This window comes from Pelecanus crispus, chromosome 10 (genome assembly GCF_030463565.1).
Source record: "Pelecanus crispus isolate bPelCri1 chromosome 10, bPelCri1.pri, whole genome shotgun sequence".
Taxonomy (NCBI): Eukaryota; Metazoa; Chordata; class Aves; order Pelecaniformes; family Pelecanidae; genus Pelecanus; species Pelecanus crispus.
This window is the reverse complement of record NC_134652.1, coordinates 33,830,717-33,850,149: the sequence shown is the minus strand read 5'-3', so window position 1 is coordinate 33,850,149 and position 19,433 is coordinate 33,830,717. Positions and strand designations below refer to the sequence as shown.

Here is a 19,433-nt window from a genome sequence, read left to right as displayed (position 1 = left end):
TGAGTGGTCAATTTCTAGCAAAGCCTCACTAGTTATTAGTGGCATCGCTGCTTATGATATAAAACAAGACAGGATAAAATACTTGCAATGGTGAGCTGAAATGAAAGACATAAGCAAATCATTAGTTTTCTTCTCTTCCACAATTCTAAAGATAATTTATGAAGACTTTAAAATAGTTGCTTGGCTTCATTTAGTATTTTTCTGTGTCCTAACAGTAAGGAATATTACACATGAAAATCTTAGTCTCTGGCAAGAATGTAAAGCTAAAACAATAATAAGTATTTTTCTTTGCAACAAGAGAGCTTTTGAACTCTAGCTAGATTTTAGCTCCTATCTGAAGCAGCACTATTGTTTGTCACCAAAAAAGAATGGCTATTTTTAAGTTCAGCCAGGTTAGATGAAATTTTATGGAAGAAATTCATTTCTTAGTTGACCATTCCATCATTCAAACCCTAGAAAAGTGATACAGTTTGCATTTTGAAGAGACCGAATTTAAATCTCCAAACTTGCAGACGGGGAGAGGAATAGTAAATAAGGAACAGTAAATAAGCCTCTGAATTTTGTGTCCTATTAAAATATCACAGTTACAAGCACCTTGCTATTAAGCTGGATACGAAAACATGAATTGTTTATTCCTGTGCTCAGAACTCTCATAGTTTAAAATAAACAAACAACTATGCAAGTCCAACCATTCAGGACACTAAGAATTACTGTGAAATTTAGATCTCTCACTTGTCCTTCGTGTGGGAGTCTACCTAGAAATTCAATTTTTCCTCATCTCTGAGGCATAAAGGATAACATTTCAGAAACAGCAGTGATCCTGCTCCATAATGCCAGAAGAGGGATTTGAAGAATGCATCCAGAGACTGGATGATGCCACTTTGTCCCTTCTGTTTGAAAGGCAGATGTGTATATGATTTGGTCATGAAAACTTCCATTTGCAAACCCTAGAAATATATTTCAGACTGCACCAATAAATCCAGCATAATAATAAACTTCTGAAATAAATAAGAAAACATGAGGCATGCTCAGATAACACAGAAAGCCAAAGATGTAAGTTGTTTACATAAGACAAATGACATCTTAGCTTGTATGATGTAATGCTTTTATACAAGCTTGTTAGACTAAACAATTTTGATGGTGTCAAGTGTTTGGACGGTGATGAAATTGTTTTATGCAACTGAAACTGGCCAAGACACCAATTCTGGTCTGATCCCGATACCCAACTACTATCTTCAAATATATGAAGTGAACACAGAAAAAAACCCCAACTTTAAAAGCACTTTAGTGCGACTGTGTAGTTTAAGCCATCAATAGTTAGAAAACATCAGAATGAAGCATACTTGAATAACCTTAAATTGGCCTCTTTGTTTGTTTGGATTATGATATAGTCTTTAACTGCATGATTACATATTATTTTTTCCACATAAATTCTGACTCATTCAGCATACATCATGAATAGTGCGTACATAATGAACTATTTTTCTTGTAACAGCTATTTGCTATTGTTCAGTGTGTAGTCCCAGGACTTATTTGCTACACATTATTCATATTCTGCTCTGAAGACAAAATTATGAATTTCATCATGGGTTTTTCCATGCACCTCATGGGTTTTCCAGGCTACTACAGTGCCTGGCTGCTTAACAAACATTCATTAGTTTATTTTGAAAACATCTCTGAGAGTGGAGGCAATAATACTGCTTCCATTTTACACATGGAAAACTGAGGCACAGAGAAGTTAAATGACGGTTACTAACTTTCAGTGCCTATTTAAAGCGGTTAACATCTCTTTTCTCAAAGCATTTAGCACTGTACTGTGTACGTTCAAAGTCCTACTCTCATTGAAGTCAGCTGCAGCTGTTGACTCTCAGTACCCCAAAGTCCTGACACCATGGTACTGGGATCAAACATCCAGAAAAGGAGAAACACGACCAGCAACAAACCCCTTTAAAAAGTAGGTAGCTCTTGCTCAGTTCCATGCAGAAAGTCTGGAATAGACTCCAGGTTAGAACGAAATTTCTCTCTCCATTCTTTCTTCCCCCACCTTGTTTACAACATGCCATTCAACATCCCCAGTATTCACTACACAACATTAAACATCCCAAAACCACGCTGGTTCTGCACACAGGACCGAACTTCTGCCATTTCCTACTTTTGAGTGCTCAATTCGGTAACCTTAATAACCCGTTATATGTCGGCAATTTCTTACATTTTACAAAATGGCAACTAAAAAAAAAGATTAAAAATCTACCTGTGGCTTCATATTGATTCTCGTATGGGTATCCTGTGGTGCTGGAACGTTTAGGTGCACAGCAACAGGCACAGATGGTACCATTTGAGCTAATGGGCCAACCATCAGCCGTACCAGACTGCCATTCTTCACATAGATGAGCAATGAAAACAGATGTTGCGCTTTGCCAGTCCATTTTAGACCTCTTTGCTGGCAAATGAACAAGGAGAATTTGGTATCCTGGGGTTGCGTGCGGCTTTGGAAGATGGCATGTGCTGATACACACTGACCTTTCTCCGTCTGTCACACCAAAACATGGCCACTTCTGCCCTGTTCCTTGAACTTGTTCCTGTCCCACCCCTTCTTCTACTCCCCAGTCACACTTCAAAAGTCCTGTTCTTCATTCCTAAGAAGTCCTTTCAGTCCCACTCTCTTTGCTCAGCAAGTCCTAGTTCCATTCCTTTACTCCTAACCTCTGTGGTCAAAACTGCCCAGTTCCCCCCTCCACATTCTTGTACTTTCTGCCTCTTTGTAGACAGGTCTCCAGGTTTACTCTTCACAGGTTCCCAGTTCTCATTCCATCTTCATTCATCCAATTAATCTAACATGGGTGTACGCCCCTTCATCTTTTTTCCAAGTTTTACTTCCCTGGGTACCCTGCCCGAACTGGGATTACCACCCTTGCTCCTTCATCTTCTTCTCCTATTCTCCTTCAGGGTCATTTTGCCCACTTCTGCCTTCCCATTTAATCTAATCCCCACAAACATCCCCAGATTCTGTCTTTCCTGTTCTTGCACCCTTGACCAGCCACTGCCTCAGTCTCTATTAGCACCAAGCCCATGTGCCTTCAGGGCCAGTTTTCTTGCCCCTCTCCCCAGTCCACGTGTCCCAAGTTCCAACACCCTCGTTGAAGGTTTGTTGCTCTGCTTTTCTCCTTTCTGTGTTCTGATAGGTGTCTTCCACTTTCCAGCTCTCTATGTCAACTGTAAGAGCACAGAAAGCCCGTGACAGCCTCACTGCTCTCATTCTGGCAGGACCCCAGCAGCCCAAGTGCAGTATCTGTAGGGGGAGTGCTGCACAACCACAGTCTGGAGCTTTGGGAAATTCAGCTGCTAAAATTTAAGAATGTTCTACTAAGTCTCTGAAAAGCACAGTTTTTTCAAAGGCTTACGATTTTCTGAAGTTAGATATATTTTCATAGAATTGGCCTGTTCATGACAGAAAGGGCATCCATCTACCAACGGCTTAGTCCCTAGGCAGGGCTAATACAAATTTTATAAAAAGGCCACCAGAATTTTTAGCACAAATTAAACATTCTTTCCTGGCTGAAGTTTACAGAAATATGGCTGCAATGTTCAAATACGGCAAAGGAAAATAGCAAATAATACACTTTTTCCTATACAGAAAGTGAGTTCAGCAGAGTTCCAAGGAACTACATGTTAGACTGTGCAATAGACTAATACTAAGCTGTGCTAGTAGACCCACCTAAAATAATACAAAAAAATAATGCAAGATGCATTTGCAAATAAAAGAGAATGCTGAAAATAAGAGCTGATAATTGGCTTTATAATGTTGCATTCACTTTAACTCAAATCTTAGCAGGTGTTTTTATTTAAAAAAAAAAAAAATCTCCAAAATGCATACATTTTGGTTTTTTTATTTGACGTTTTTAAGTTTTCTGAATGGTCTTGATTCATTAAGAGAAATGACAATGCTTGCAGAAAACCACTGAAAAAAACCAAAAAAAATCTAAAAAGATACTAATTGTTGTGATATTATTAATTGCTCACTCCAATTCCTGGGTTTCTGGCTCCTGCATATACCTCCATATGAGGTATAACCCAGTTTTCTGAAAACAAAATATTTCAATATTAATTCCCTCATCTTAGAACAAGGAAAATATTTTAACCGCATAAATATTCTTTTATTGCTTATGTTTATACTACAGCATTGCCTGCAATTCCAAACTAAGTGTGCTGCAGAATTTATCATAGTTGGATATGTAATGTTATCATTTCACTGGTCGCCTTTCCAGTTACTACAGCTCAGAGATCAAGGACGTTTTAAAAATATGAAAATCTAGCATAATTTTAATTCACTATGGGTAATATATTGATAATCATCACAAAACTTTGATTAACCTCAGTGATGCCAAGTATCACCTTAAGATCTACATCTTTTACAACAAAGATACCCTAAAATAAATTGTAAGTACTTATAATATAAACGCACTAACTAAGGCCATGTACACAATTAGGGATCTAAACGTGCTGCATATACATTTGCATGCTTGCCTACAAAGTTTAATGCCCCAACCTTTGCTTGCTTGTTTTTATGTTCCCATTAAAACAAGCTTTTTGATACATAAGTGCCACCTGTAGGAAATACTGAGGTATGCTCAAGTACAGTCTTCTGCCAAATTAGGCACCGAGTTGCATATTTTACATGCCCAATATAGGTTCCTCCTTCAGAAATTCAACCACATATTGTAGGAAGCGATGACCCTGTATGACAGCGGCTTACTTGACGAAGATTAGTTTGTAAAGCCAGATGTACAGGAAAGTTGTTGTTTTCCAGTGAAGTCTACTCAAGAGAGAATTAAAATTAAAAATACTACATTTTTCCCCTTGCTTCTCTGTATGACACTATTCCACAGAAATCGAGCAGTCCTTAACTACAGTATGTTGAGCCAAATAAAGTCTGCAATGATTAACGTGGAGTGTTTCACTACAATTACTTGGGGTAGACAAATATGAAGGATTGCATCATTTATCTATTTTCATTTCTCTCTAGTATTAATGAAAAGAAATATACATGAAAAAGCGTTTCAGCTGAAGAACGGTCTAGCCTCCACTACTATAAATGTAGTTCAGTTTCTCTAGGCAGTGAGTTAGGCATGAGTGGATAGAAGTGCGTATTAGATCTTCATTCGCATTCAAAAAAATTCAAAGAATTTCCAATGCAGCTATAAAAATAATTACTGAAAAGACTTTTCAATGCCTTGTCAATTTCTTGAACATTTCAAGAAAAATAAAGAGCTTACAGAAATCCAGCATGTAAAATACTAAGTCTCCTTAGGTCAAAAAAGCTAAGCATTTAATCACAACTAATTTGTAAAAAAAAAAAAAACTGAGAAAGCTGGACTGCCTCTTTCTATAACCATCACCTATAACAGTTAGGCTCCAAAAATACACTTGCAACAAGGAAGTAGTTTCATTAATTCACTGACACAGTATCTCCAGTCCTTGGTATATTTACCAGGTAACATGTATTCCACACCCAAAGCACATTTTGCATCAAAAATTGAGAAGCTATTTGTGATAATTCAATGTCAAATGAGAAGAGAAGAATAATCTGGCACAGGAGCACAAATGAGACGCCACTCCACAAGAATATACGTTTTCATTCTTTGAGTATCAGTTTTTTGTTCAGTTTTGCCCATTCAGTTTTGTCAGTCACAGTCGTGCATACGCGATGCTACTCTCTTCTACCGTAGTCAGCTTTCAGGGATGTTTCAAGCACGTACGCTTGTTTTGGCCGTCCCTCATCATCACCACCCTGCGTTTACCTGGTTGCTTCGACCCCGATAATCTTTAATATCCGCACCGAACTTCATCCGTTCGCCGGTCTAGCTGTGCCTTCCCGGGGCAGGACCGCCGCTGCGCCCCGGGCCCTGCGGCCCCGCCGTACCGGCCCCGCCGGCGCGCTGCTGTCCGCGGTGCTGAACCGCCGGCCCCGCCGCCCCGAGCCCCGTCTCGCCAGCCCCAGCGCCGGCCCGCTCGCACAAGCCACCGGCAACAAGTTTCGCCGCTAGCCCAGGCCAGCCAGCAGATTCGGCTGCGCGTTGGAAGCACGGGGGCTGCCCTACGATACAAAGGAGTTTGGAGCCCACGGATAACGAAAAACCCACCAGGGCCACTACCCCGCCTCTAGGTCCCGTCTCTCCGCAGCGCCTGCCCTAGTTCTCCTTACTGCCTCTCCCGGAATACACCCCAGCGTCCATTCCTGGCAGGGCAGGGCAGGGCAGGGCAGGGCAGGGCTGTGCAGCCGGCTCGCCCAGGGCTAAACGCGCTGCAACGCGAGGGATGGCTCAGCGAGCGGCGGGTCTCCCTCCCTTCCCTCCAGCAAGGTGCAACCTTCCCTTTTTTCCTTTTGTTCTCAATGGCAGGAGGGTGGCGGCGGCGGCGGCGGGAGGGGTGGGGAGCACTTGCACCCACAAATACAGGGGGGCTAACAAAGGACCATACGCCGCGGGGATTAATTCGCATTAGCATCCACGAGGGCAGCAGCATCTTGCGTCTGCAGGGATTAGCCGCGCCGAGCGCCGACTTACCGTCCCTATCGCAGAGCTGGATCGCCTCCAGGCTCAGGTTCTTGATCACCTCCTCGCAGGGGCTCGTGGGGCTGCTCATGGTGTGCGCCAGGCGCGGAGCCTCCATCGCGCCCCTCGCCGCTGCCTGCTGTCGCGCCGCCGGGGGCGGGGGCGGGGGCGGGGGCCGGGGCCGGGGCCGGGGCCGGGGCTGGCCGGCTCGGCGGCAGGCGGGCGGTGCAGAGCCCCGCGGCAGCGCTTCCCGGCGCCGCCCGGCTCGGCTGGGCTCGGCGGCGGGCGGGGAGCGGACTGTCACTGCGGCGGGGCGGGGAGGGGGCAGCAGAGAGGCGCGCACCGATCGCACCCCGGGCCCCGCGTTTAAAGGGGCCGCCGCCGCCGCCGCCTCAAAAACGGCGGCTCGGCCCGCTCCCCTCCCCCGCCCCTCCTTATGTAACGGCGGCCAGCGGCGCCGCGGCCCGCCGAGCTCCCCCTGCCCGCCGCCGCCGGCCTCGCCCGCCCCTTCCCCGGCCGCCTGACCCGCCTGCCGCCCTCTTCCCCGCGGCCCCGCCGCCGCCTGACCCGCCTTGCCGCCCCTTCTTCCCCGGCCCCGCCGCCCCGGGCACGCGCCGGCCCCTGCACGCGGCGACCGTTAACCGCCGCCGCCGGCGGGAGGCGCCGCAGCGGGCGCGCGGCACAGGCAGCCCCCTGCCGGCCGGGCGGGGACAGCGCGGGGGCCCCGAGGGCGAAACCCGCCGGGTGCCGGCCCCGCCGACAGACGGCCCCGCCGACAGACGGCCCCGCGCGGTGCCCGCCCGGCGGGCTCCGGGCACGGCTACCCCGACCCGCGCCGCGCTGCCGTCTCTCCCGAGGTGGCTGCCTAACCCGAGGGGAGCCGCGTCGGGGCCAGAGCCCCCAGCAGCCCGGCCGTTACCGACCGGGCCCTGCGGCGCGCAAGGACTCGAAGAAATGTCGTCTGTTGTCAAACTGATAAACCCAGAAAAGCCGGCAGAAGGTTAGGGGCGGCGGGACAGGGCACAGCAGTGCGCGCTTGCTGGCGCTCTGCCCTGCAGCCTTCCCTCCCGCGCTTTGTGCGGCAAGGAGAAATAACCCGCAGCGTACCGCTGCTACTTCTACCAAGCTTTTTTACGAACAGACATATTAATTTTCTTTTTTCTATCGGGGAGAAACAATTCCACCTCAGTTAACAGTTTCAGGAACAAGAACGGGGCCAGAAAAAAAGAGAAAATTTAAATAAAGAGCAACAGGAGAAGACATTAAAACTCGCGCGGGTGCGACGTTTCGGCTGCCTCCTGGCCACAGCTCCGCAGGGCCGGCGAGGGAGCAGCCTCGGGGCCGCGGGAGCCCAGCACTTGCCCCAGTTCACAGATTGACTTTGGGAGCAAGCTCCTCGAGCTCGGCTGGGATCACCAGGCTACAGAGTGGTTTCAGCGCGGTAAGCATTGCTGGCACCTCTTTGTTGCCTCACTAAACCAAAATTGGCAACATTTGGCCGTCCATTTTGAGACACCAGCGCCGGCTGCTTTGAGAAACAGCAGTTCATTGCACACAGGCCCCCGACGCGCTGGAGGCAGTGGTGTACCTTGGTCAGCAATGCGTGCCAGCAAGTCCAGGGTACTCCTGAAGTTCCCATTTCCCATTTTGGAGTCCCAAGAACCACCCAGTCTCCTACCATGTCCTCGCTGATCTGGTGTGGTAGCAAGCTCCACGCACAGCCAGATGTTTGTCACTCAGGGGTGCCTGCCCGCTGGATTTTGGGATTATCCTATTCTTCATTATGGTTTCTAGGGACGCTAATCTGAAAGGAGCTCTGGCATTAAAGCCACTGCCAAGTGCTGCTGCCTGGGAGAAAGAAAAAGGTTTTAGGAGCCCTGACTCCTACAGCACCTTCAAAGATCTGTGGTGCAGCATGGGGAGAAGGCTGAGCACCCTCCCTGCACTGTCTCCTCTTTGCCCCCTCCCTTCCGCACTCGTCTTCTGTTTTTTTCCTCCTCTTTGTCTCTCTGCTGTTTTTTTCACCATGAAGGAAAATGTGTGCAGAGGGGTCAGGCAGAGGAGAAATGGAATGAGTGGGAAGGAAACCTAAAGGAAGAGAAAATGAAAAGAAAGCAATAACAAACAGGGAGGGTGTGAGTCAATGGGGAGGTGGGAAGGGAGAGGAATACATGAATGAATGCACAGACAGAATGAGGACAAATGTAGAATCTGAGAGGGAAGAAATGAACGTGGGTGAGACTGCATTCATCAGGTTTTAATTTTGGCTCTGACAAGCATTCATTTCTTGCACAGAAGCAAAACCTTTCTCCTTGATATTGCAACCATTCTTAGCACACAGCCATCTACTGCGTAAGGCTGGAAAATTTCTTTCTCTGAAGACGGTGTATTTAGTCTCTCTGCCTTATGTTCCACATTCATTCCTTTCCACAATGTGGCAGACGCTTCAGCAGCTCACACAGCGTTGTTACTTCTTTGCTACAATATTGTATAAAGTCCATTTGAAGCAGACCCTGTTCTTGAATACTGAGAGAATTCCCATTTTATTCTCTCTGCCTCTATTTTATACACCTTTCTCTCCTCTACTTTTTATTCTATGCAACTGAAATCAGGATTTTAAGAACAGATGGATTTTGCACAGCTCTTTGAAAGCAGACAGCTTTGGGGGTGGTTCCCATTCCTCCAGGGCCTCTCATTTCTCAGCTGCCTTTTAGCAATCACCCCTGGCTGAGCTATATCTATTTGTCTCCCCACGCCATTAGACTTTTTTGGGGGGAAGAAAAGACTGGTTAGTCTACAAATACTGTCAGACTTCAGTGGAAGAGTAGAGCAGAGAAACCTTTTCCACAGCTCTGCTTTTCTGAAGCATGAAACAAGCTGGACCTGCCTGAGACAGCATTTTGCAGAGTCACACTTCAGACTTCATGCTTCCTTCAGCCAATCACTACTCCCATCACCTGGGCTGGGTCTCAACACTTTTTAAAGCTCAAATTACTCCCAGATGTCATTCCATCATGCAATCATTCTGCAGTCAATTTAGTCCTAGGTATTTCAGTCTCAAAGCACATGATACTCTCTTGGTGGTTTTCTTACCTGAAAGAACTCTACTCTGCTTGTCTTAACAAGAAATAGCATTGTCTGAGGCACAAGTTACTTTTGTGCTAAAGGATGACAGCCTCAGCGTATAATCAGAAAGTTTATTCTGTGATGGATTATCCCTGACAGTGTTTAGCAAAAAATGTCACGTATCACAAATATGGGTCAACATTATGTAATGGGAAGTCTGCCAATGGCAGCACAACATTCGAGACAATAGTGTCATGTGTTTAGAACTGCAAAAGCTTGCAAAGAATTTGCCACAACAGCAGCCTTTAGCACTTCCAACATTAAATAGAGTATTACCAATTTCTGTAGTTCAACAAGATGGGTCTGTTGTTATTGCACCCTCACATAAGAAGAGAGAAGCAGCGTTTTCCAGCACGATACAGGTACCAGGACACAGGAGCTGTGACACACACCTCTTGCCTGGCTAGGTTCCACAGTGCCTTAGCCTGGCATTCACAGCCCCCCAGGTAGATCAGCAAGATCTTGCTGCAGGGCTACCACTCTCCAGCAGACAGGCAGAGAGGCAGCCAGCCAGCCAGAGGGGTGTGTGGCTTCTTTCCTAAAAGCCACAACCCCATTTAAACCATAAAAGTGAGAGGAAAAGGTGCTGTGTGCTCCTCTCCTCCCCACAAACAAAGCCACACACCATTACAAAGTTCTGTCCCTCCTGCCTGCACTCCATTTTTCCGCAGCAGCAGCAGAGTACAGCCCAGAGCTGTAAGGCAAGCCCATTCTTCCTATTTGGAAACACTTTTGTATTTCACACTAGCAGGTTTTTATTTGCAAGTTATAAAAGAAACCTCCTTTCTCAGACTTCAGCAAGACTCAGAGTTCCAGCTCTTCCTTCCCACTTGGGAATAAAAAAGACTTGTGTTATTGCTCAGTGGACTGTGCAAACAGAAGGCAGAAAGGCTACAGACATAGTTTTCAGGAAAGGAAAAAAAAAAGAAAAGGAGGAAATAAAGACAGCCCTTTTTTTCTTTCCTATTAGTATGTCACTTTTGAGGAGAAAAGCAAAATATTAAAGGACAGATAAATGGAAGGGTCAAAACCAGTACCCAGCATTTTGGGTCAGTCCTAAAAGGAGCATTGACTAAGCTTAGCAACTAACTCCTGAAGTTTCATGGAAAAAAATGCTTTGCAATTTCACAGTTGTTTTTTGTCTTTAGTGGACATGTCAGTGTTTCAAGCATATGAAGGCACATACTTGCAAAGGATTGTGTACAAGATATTCTTGAAATACCATAGGACTGAAGTAAAATCCGCACACTAGTGACAGAAAGACAAAAAAAAGATTTAAGATCCTAAGTGAAAGCCGTGACTATGTACAGTTAATGTGCAGTGCGACACAGCTTCCTTTTCTACCCAGAGACAGACATTAATGTATGACAATTTAGAGTGCTAGGCATGGTATCTCACTGGGAACCTCTTTGTTTTTTCTCTGACAGCAAAGCAAAAGCCTCCTCAAATGCTCAAACAAGGAGGATGATGGCACAGGTCCCCCTTTTTTCTCTAGGAAAACCCAAGGCAGAGCAGCAGTGCTTAGTCTTAGCTCTGGAATGAGTCTCTCCCTCTTTCCCCCACTCTCTGCAAAGGTAACAGCCGCAGCCAGGCACCCTGACACTAAATCCAGCAGTGAGGCCGCAGCTCTCTTGGAAAGGGGTCTGTCTGCTGTTTTCTGCTTTGATGTTGCTCACGATGCTGGGAAGCCCTCACTATTTCTGGGAACTCTCCGGTGAGATGTATGCAGTAGTTCATACATCTCAAAATGTCTCTCCTTCCCTGTTAGGAAGACTTCATTTCAGCAACTGCATTCAGTTCATGCATTCAGGCTTTTCTTGCAAGGCCATAAGCATACTTTAAAATGTCAAAGATACAATTCTGAGGTAATCTTGTGACTTCTGGTGCCAGGGGACCTACTCATGAATCTGTAGGATTTTTTATAGTATGGTGTGAAGATGGCTTCTGTATAGGGAAAAGCTAGTCTACTACTCGGATAAAAAGACAATCAGTCTGTGAAAAAGGCAACCAAGGGGATATGTAACAGAGATTCACTAAAGCACGAGTAGCACAAACAGGGTAGCCGAAGTCTGACTGTTTGCCAAGCCTCCCAGTACAAGAGTTAGAGGGTGTTAAATGCAGTTAATAGCAACCAGCTTCAAAACAAACAGAAGGAGGTGGTACTTCATGCAATTGGTGTTAGACTTGTAAGGCCAAAGGATAGCGTCGATGCTAAAAGTCTGCATTGGTTCAAGGACAGGCTGGAAAAGTTCACGGGAAAGAAATCCTTTAGAGTTACAAAACTCACAAGTGATTAAGAGTCCCTACTCTGAAAATTATTAGAGTCTGGGGAAAGGTTACTGAAGACTGCTTGCTGTATGTGCTTGTTCTGCTCTTCATCTTCTGTGAGCATCCATTTTCAGGCACTGCTAAAGAGACTATAACGGGCTAGGTAGGTCTTTGGTCTGACCCAGCACAATGCAGGAGATGCCCTGGTACCTAAGCCTTCATTCCTTACCGCCCACCATGCCGTCCTCATTCACAATGAGCACTTCAGGGTATGGAGCCCTCCAACTGTATCATCTGGGTGTGCAACTCCCAGCCTACTCTGAGCAATGTAAACAATTAAAAGCAAATGTTCCTCTCAGATAAACGGAAAGATATCTAGCAAATTATCATTTTATTAATGCTATTTATGCTGCTGCTTTCTGAATTTCAGTTTGCTGATCAGCTTTATAAAGCCTGAATAAGCATTTAAGAAAGAGAAATTCTTTCACAGACAAAAATAATGTATCTGTAGCTTCATAAAATTTATTTGCCTAATGGGCACAAAGTGCTGTTAATGCTTAGCATTATCATTTATTAATTCACTTTTCTTTTAAGTTTAGCCTCACTTTATTAGATCCACAGTATCCTTAGAGAACAACTAGAACCTTCTGTATTTCCTCTCTGTGCTGTTAATCATTCTTCCTACTTTAGTATCATTTTCACATTTAATTAGTGCTTTATCCTCCAACCTCCAGATATTGGACCGTATCTTGACCTTTAAGGGATACTACCAGCTGCTTATCCTTGACAATGCTGACTGCTATTCAGATTTACTTTCTGTCTACAGTTCAGTGGCCAGCCAGTGATACCTTTAAGTGAATTTTAGCCCAAGCTGACTTGTTTTGGTAATTCCCTTAAGAAATTATGTGGCAGAGCATCAAATGCCTTTGTAAAGTCTTGATGCTATTCTGTACTCTACTAATCTTCTGGCTTCATCTTAAAAAGAAGTGGAGGGATAAACATTCTAATTTGTCTAGCTTAGTTTAGTGTAGTACACCTGTGTCATATCTGGGTCTCATTATACTACTTATTCACCTCCATATGAATACATTTTCCCCTTCTGCTTTAATATTTATAGTATTTATTTCAATTTGGAGCCATGCCCATAGGACAATAGTTTCCATAGTTACTCTTAATTCAATTTTTAAAGACTTGCGACATGCTGACACTTTGTTAGTCTCCTGATACTTCCTCAATTCTCTGTGGGTTTTTTTAGCAACTTGTTGTTCCATCAGTTCTATAAATACCCAAAGAGACACCTCAGATGCTTTTGTTCAAGTGACGATATTTCGTTATGTATTTCTTAGGTACTTTTTCCCAGCAGTTCACAATTACATCAATGATTTGTTAACCAAGCCATTATTCAAAGTTTAATCCCCTTCCCAATAAATTTCATGGCAAAACTCCAAGTAGCTTTAGTGGGAATAAGAACTGGTCTCAAAATTTATCTCCTTATTACAAATTAATTACAATTAATATTTTCTTTGTCAAGTCATTTTGTGTTATTGTGCCTTCGGGACTTACAACACATTTTCATATTATCTTTAACCTCTTGGCAACTGTTTCAGTGTATCCTCATGCTGTCCCTATTTTTCTCATGTGCACTGAACTTGGAATATACAAGCCTGTTTTTGGTGGCCCTCCAGTTTTCTGTTTCCAGTGTCGTGGTTTAGCCCCAGCCAGCAACTAAGCACCACGCAGCCGCTCGCTCACTCCCCCTACCCCGATGGGATAGGGGAGAGAATTGGAGGAGTAAGAGTGAGAAACACTCCTGGGCTGAGATAAGAACAGTTTAATAATTGAAATAAAGTAAAATAGTAATGCTAATAGTAACAGTATAATAATGATAATAATAATAATGATACACGAAGCAAGTGATGCACAATGCAATTGCTCACCACCCGCCGACCGATACCCAGACAGTTCCCGAGCAGCGATCGCTGCTCCCCGGCCAACCCCCCCCAGTTTTATATACGGAGCATGACGTCATATGGTATGGAATAGCCCTTTGGTCAGTTTGGATCAACTATTCTGGCTGTGCCCCCTCCCAGTTTCTTGTGCGCCTGGCAGAGCATGGGAAGCTGAAAAAGTCCTTGACTAGCATAAGCAGTACTCAGCAACAACTAAAAACATCAGCATGTTATCAACATTCTTCTCCTACTAAATCCAAAACACAGCACTATGCCTGCTGCTAGGAAGAAAATTCACTCTATCCCAGCCGAAACCAGGACAGTATCCACCCCTTATTCTATACCATCTACGTCATGCACAGGCCCTCCCCTTTCCAATGTGTTCCAATTAATCACCACCGCTTTCCCTATCTTGATATACACACAGATATCATTCCCTTCGTCTATGGCCCATCCCTCTAAAATGTCCATTGAGTTCATTTAGCCCATGACTTTGGGTTCCATCTGTTATCACAGTCTTTCAGAGCAGGAGAGGTGGTGTGCAGTGTTGGACTGTTGCATGCTGAAGTCAGTTCTCATTCCAACATGGTTTCATCAAAGTTCATTTTCATTAAGCTGGGCAATTCTTACTGCAATACCATTGATGCGGCATATAGCAATCATAATATATAGTATTATATACTTAATATTAACCTACTATATTATTATATTAACATGCAGTTAAGAGATAACATATAGTTAAGAGATAACATACAGTATTATAAAGCAATTAATATCATACAATTCAGTTCATTGGCTATTTTCACCCAAAATCAAATTCCCTTGAGGTACACATTGGGCTTCCCCATCCTTTCGCATCACCCACCAAGTGCACCCAGGTCCTTGAGCAAAAGCAATCCCACGAATGGGTTTGCCTTTGCCAGAGGGGGAAGTAACCCAGACTGTCTTCCCCAGCATATTTTTCATGTGCACTACAGGAACTTTATCTCCTTCTACAGTACGTAAAAGTTTTGATTGGGCAGGGCCAGCTCGATTGGCAGATCCCCTGGTGTTGACTAACCAGGTGGCTTTTGCTAAATGCGTATCCCAATGTTTAAACGTCCCACCACCCATTGCTCTCAGGGTAGTCTTTAACAATCCATTGTATCGCTCAATTTTCCCGGAGGCTGGTGCATGGTAAGGGATGTGATACACCCACTCAATGCCGTGCTCTTTGGCCCAGGTGTCTATGAGGTTGTTTCGGAAATGAGTCCCGTTGTCTGACTCAATTCTTTCTGGGGTGCCATGTCGCCACAGGACTTGCTTTTCAAGGCCCAGGATGGTGTTCCGGGCGGTGGCATGGGGCACGGGATATGTTTCCAGCCATCCAGTGGTTGCTTCCACCATGGTGAGCACATAGCGCTTGCCCTGGCGGGTCTGTGGGAGCGTGATGTAATCAACCTGCCAGGCCTCCCCATATTTATATTTCAGCCATCGTTCACTATACCCAAGGGGCTTGAACTGCTTGGCTTGCTTGATTGCAGCGCATGTTTCACACTCATGAATAACCTGTGCAATACTGTCCATAGTTAAGTCCACCCCTCGATCACGAGCCCATTTATACGTTGCATCCCTTCCTTGATGGCCTGAGGCATCATGGGCCCACCGAGCTATAAATAATTCACCCTTATGTTGCCAGTCCAAATCCACCTGAGCCACTTCAATCTTAGCAGCCTGATCTACTTGCTGGTTGTTTTGATGTTCTTCAGTGGCCCGACTCTTAGGTACATGAGCATCTACATGACGAACTTTTACAACCAGGTTCTCTACCCGGGCAGCAATATCTTGCCACAATGCGGCAGCCCAGATGGGTTTGCCTCTGCGCTGCCAGTTGCTCTGCTTCCATTGCTGCAGCCACCCCCACAGGGCATTTGCCACCATCCATGAGTCAGTATAGAGATAAAGGACTGGCCACTTTTCTCTTTCAGCAATATCTAAAGCCAGCTGGATGGCTTTCACCTCTGCAAACTGACTCGACTCCCCTTCTCCTTCAGCAGTTTCTGCGACTTGTCGTATAGGACTCCATACAGCAGCTTTCCACCTCCGATGCTTTCCCACGAGACGACAGGACCCATCAGTGAACAGGGCATATTGCTTTTCATTTTCTGGCAATTTATTATACAGTGGGGCCTCTTCAGCACGTGTCACCTCCTCCTCTGGTGATATTCTAATGTTTTTTCCTTCTGGCCAGTCCATGATCACTTCCAGGATTCCTGGGCGACTGGGGTTTCCTATTCGAGCCCGTTGTGTGATCAATGCAACCCACTTACTCCATGTAGCATCAGTTGCATGATGTGTAGAGGGGACCCTCCCTTTGAACATCCAGCCCAACACCGGCAGTCGGGGTGCCAGCAGGAGCTGTGCTTCAGTACCAACCACTTCTGAAGCAGCTCGAACCCCTTCATATGCTGCCAGTATCTCTTTCTCAGTTGGAGTGTAGCGGGCTTCGGATCCTCTGTATCCCCGACTCCAAAACCCTAGGGGTCGACCTCGAGTCTCCCCTGGTGCTTTCTGCCAGAGGCTCCAGGTAGGGCCATTCTCCCCGGCTGCGGTGTAGAGCACATTTTTAATATCCTGCCCTGCCCGGACTGGCCCAAGGGCTACTGCATGAACTATCTCACGTTTAATTTGTTCAAAGGCTTGTTGTTGCTCAGGGCCCCATTTGAATTCGTTCTTCTTCCGGGTCACTTGATAGAGAGGGCTTACGATCTGGCTGTAATTTGGAATATGCATTCTCCAAAACCCCACAACACCTAAGAAAGCTTGTGTTTCCTTTTTGCTAGTTGGTGGGGACATAGCTGTTATTTTGTTGATCACATCCATTGGGATCTGACGACGTCCATCTTGCCATTTTATTCCTAAAAACTGGATCTCCTGTGCAGGCCCCTTGACCTTACTCTGTTTTATGGCAAAACCAGCCTTCAGAAGGATTTGGACTATTTTCTTTCCCTTCTCAAAAACTTCTTCTGCTGTATTGCCCCACACAATGATGTCATCAATGTACTGCAGATGTTCTGGAGCTTCACCCTGTTCCAGTGCTGTCTGGATCAGTCCATGGCAAATGGTGGGGCTGTGCTTCCACCCCTGGGGCAGTCGGTTCCAGGTGTACTGAACACCCCTCCAGGTAAAAGCAAACTGGGGTCTGCACTCTGCTGCCAAAGGGATGGAGAAAAATGCATTAGCAATATCAATTGTGGCATACCACTTAGCTGCCTTTGACTCCAGTTCATATTGAAGTTCTAGCATGTCTGGCACGGCAGCACTCAGCGGCGGTGTAACTTCGTTCAGGCCACGATAGTCCACTGTTAGTCTCCACTCCCCATTAGACTTTCGCACTGGCCATATGGGACTGTTAAAGGGTGAGCGAGTCTTGCTGATCACTCCCTGGCTCTCCAGTCGACGAATCAGGTTATGGATGGGAATCAGGGAGTCTCGGTTGGTGCGATATTGCCGCCTGTGCACAGTTGTGGTAGCAATCGGCACGTGTTGTTCCTCAACCTTCAGCAACCCTACAATCGAAGGGTCCTCTGAGAGACCGGGCAAGGTGGACAACTGTTTAATTTCCTCTGTCTCCAAAGCAGCTATACCAAAAGCCCACCGGTACCCTTTTGGGTCCTTGAAATACCCTCTCCTGAGGTAGTCTATGCCAAGGATGCACGGAGCATCTGGGCCAGTCACAATGGGGTGCTTTTGCCACTCATTCCCAGTTAGGCTCACTTCAGCTTCCAGTACAGTGAGCTGTTGGGATCCCCCTGTCACTCCAGAAATACAAATGGGTTCTGCCCCTCTATAGTTTGATGGCATTAGCGTGCACTGTGCACCAGTGTCCACTAGAGCCTTATACTCCTGTGGGTCTGACGTTCCAGGCCATCGAATCCACACAGTCCAGTAAACCCGGTTGTCCCTTTCCTCCACCTGGCTGGAGGCAGGGCCCCTCTAACACTGGTCACAGTATTCGTTGTTCACTTCCTGTAAATGTGAATCAAAAGTCCCCTGATCAAGGTCGGAAGTAAAATTAGCCCTCTTACTCTGTCTCGGGAACTGCTCACTGGAAACTGGAGCTGCAATTTTCCTGGGAGAACCGCCTTTTCTAATAGTTTTTCCTTGCAACTCACGCACCCGTGCCTCTAAGGTTGAGGTGGGTTTTCCATCCCACTTTCTCATGTCCTCTCCATAATCACGCAGGTAAAACCACAGGGTGCCCCGTGGTGTGTATCCTCTATATCCTCTCTCTTGAGCATAGGGACGTTGACTCCTAATGGCTGAGACACTGGTCCGTGCAGGTGGGGAGTAGGACAGATCCTCTCTGAGTTGTTGGAACTCTTGGCATATTTTTTCAGACAGTTTTTCCACAGCCGAGACACAGGCCCGTAGGGAGGAAGAGAGCTTTTCTTCGTAGTCCCGGAGTTGTCTAGCCACTTCATCCACCGTTGGTGCCTCGTCGTCTTTCCAGGCTAGTATTGCCAACGAGTTGGAATACGATGCTGGTGCGCTCCGTACCACCTTCCGCCACATGGATTGTGTGCACCTGACTTCATCTGGGTCTTTGGTTAACCGCTCATCATTCAGGTCACTGTAAATCACCTCCAGCACGCCTAATTCCCTCAGGTACTGGATACCTTTCTCTACAGTGGTCCATTTGCTTGGGCGGTATAAAACATCCTCCTTGAAGGGATACCTTTCCTTCACGCTTGACAGAAGTCGCCTCCAGAGGCTGAGCGGTTTTGCCCCTTTTCCAATTGCTTTGTCAATGCCCCCTTCCCTGGAAAGGGATCCCAGCTGCTTGGCTTCCCTACCCTCTAAATCCAGGCTACTGGCCCCGTTATCCCAGCATCGGAGCAGCCAGGTGATGATGTGCTCGCCTGGATGACGACCGAAATCTTTTCGCATATCTCGCAGCTCACTCAGGGATAGGGATCGGGTGGTCACCATCTCATTTATGGGTTCTTCCTCCTCTGGTTCTCGTGATGGCCCTGGTTCATCTTCATCCCTTACTAAACGAACTGATTTCCTCGTGTATTTCTTCTTCTGTATAGGGGCAACTGATACCGGTGCAGGTTGGTTCTCTGGTTTAGCCGCAGTGCCTGCCACTGGGGTTGGAGTGGCTGCAGTACCTGTGGTGGGTGTTGGAGTAGCCACAGTGCCTGTGGTGGGTGTTGGAGTAGCTGCAGTGCTTGTGGCTGTGGTTGGAGTAGCCACAGAGCCTGTGGTGGGTGTTGGAGTAGCTGCAGTGCTTGTGGCTGTGGTTGGAGTAGCCACAGTGCCTGTTGTTTTGTCATCAGATCCAGAGACCTTCTCTTTCCCTTGAGGGTACTGAATAGTGTTAAACAGGGCTCTATAAGCATGGGCCAGTCCCCAGCATGTTGCAATGAGTTGTGTCTCTTTGGAGTTGCCAGGGTGAGAACATACTTCTTCCAAATACTTTACTAGTTCTTCAGGATTCTGCACTTGTTCAGGGGTAAAGTTCCAAAACACTGGAGGTCCCCACTGCCCTAGGTAC

General features: G+C 46.2%; 1 protein-coding gene across 2 annotated transcripts in view; it reads right to left on the bottom strand.

Annotated features, from left to right (window-relative positions):
- Positions 1-19,433, bottom strand: part of PHYHIPL (phytanoyl-CoA 2-hydroxylase interacting protein like) — a 67,324-nt gene that overhangs the window by 30,082 nt on the left and 17,809 nt on the right. The window contains exon 1 of one of the 2 annotated variants that reach the window (XM_075717644.1): positions 6,564-6,669. The exons of the other annotated variant lie outside the window; for it this stretch is intronic. Coding sequence (XP_075573759.1) covers positions 6,564-6,669 — 106 coding nt within the window. Of the gene's footprint in view, positions 1-6,563; positions 6,670-19,433 lie in introns of those variants that run through there. 2 annotated transcript variants of the gene reach the window in all.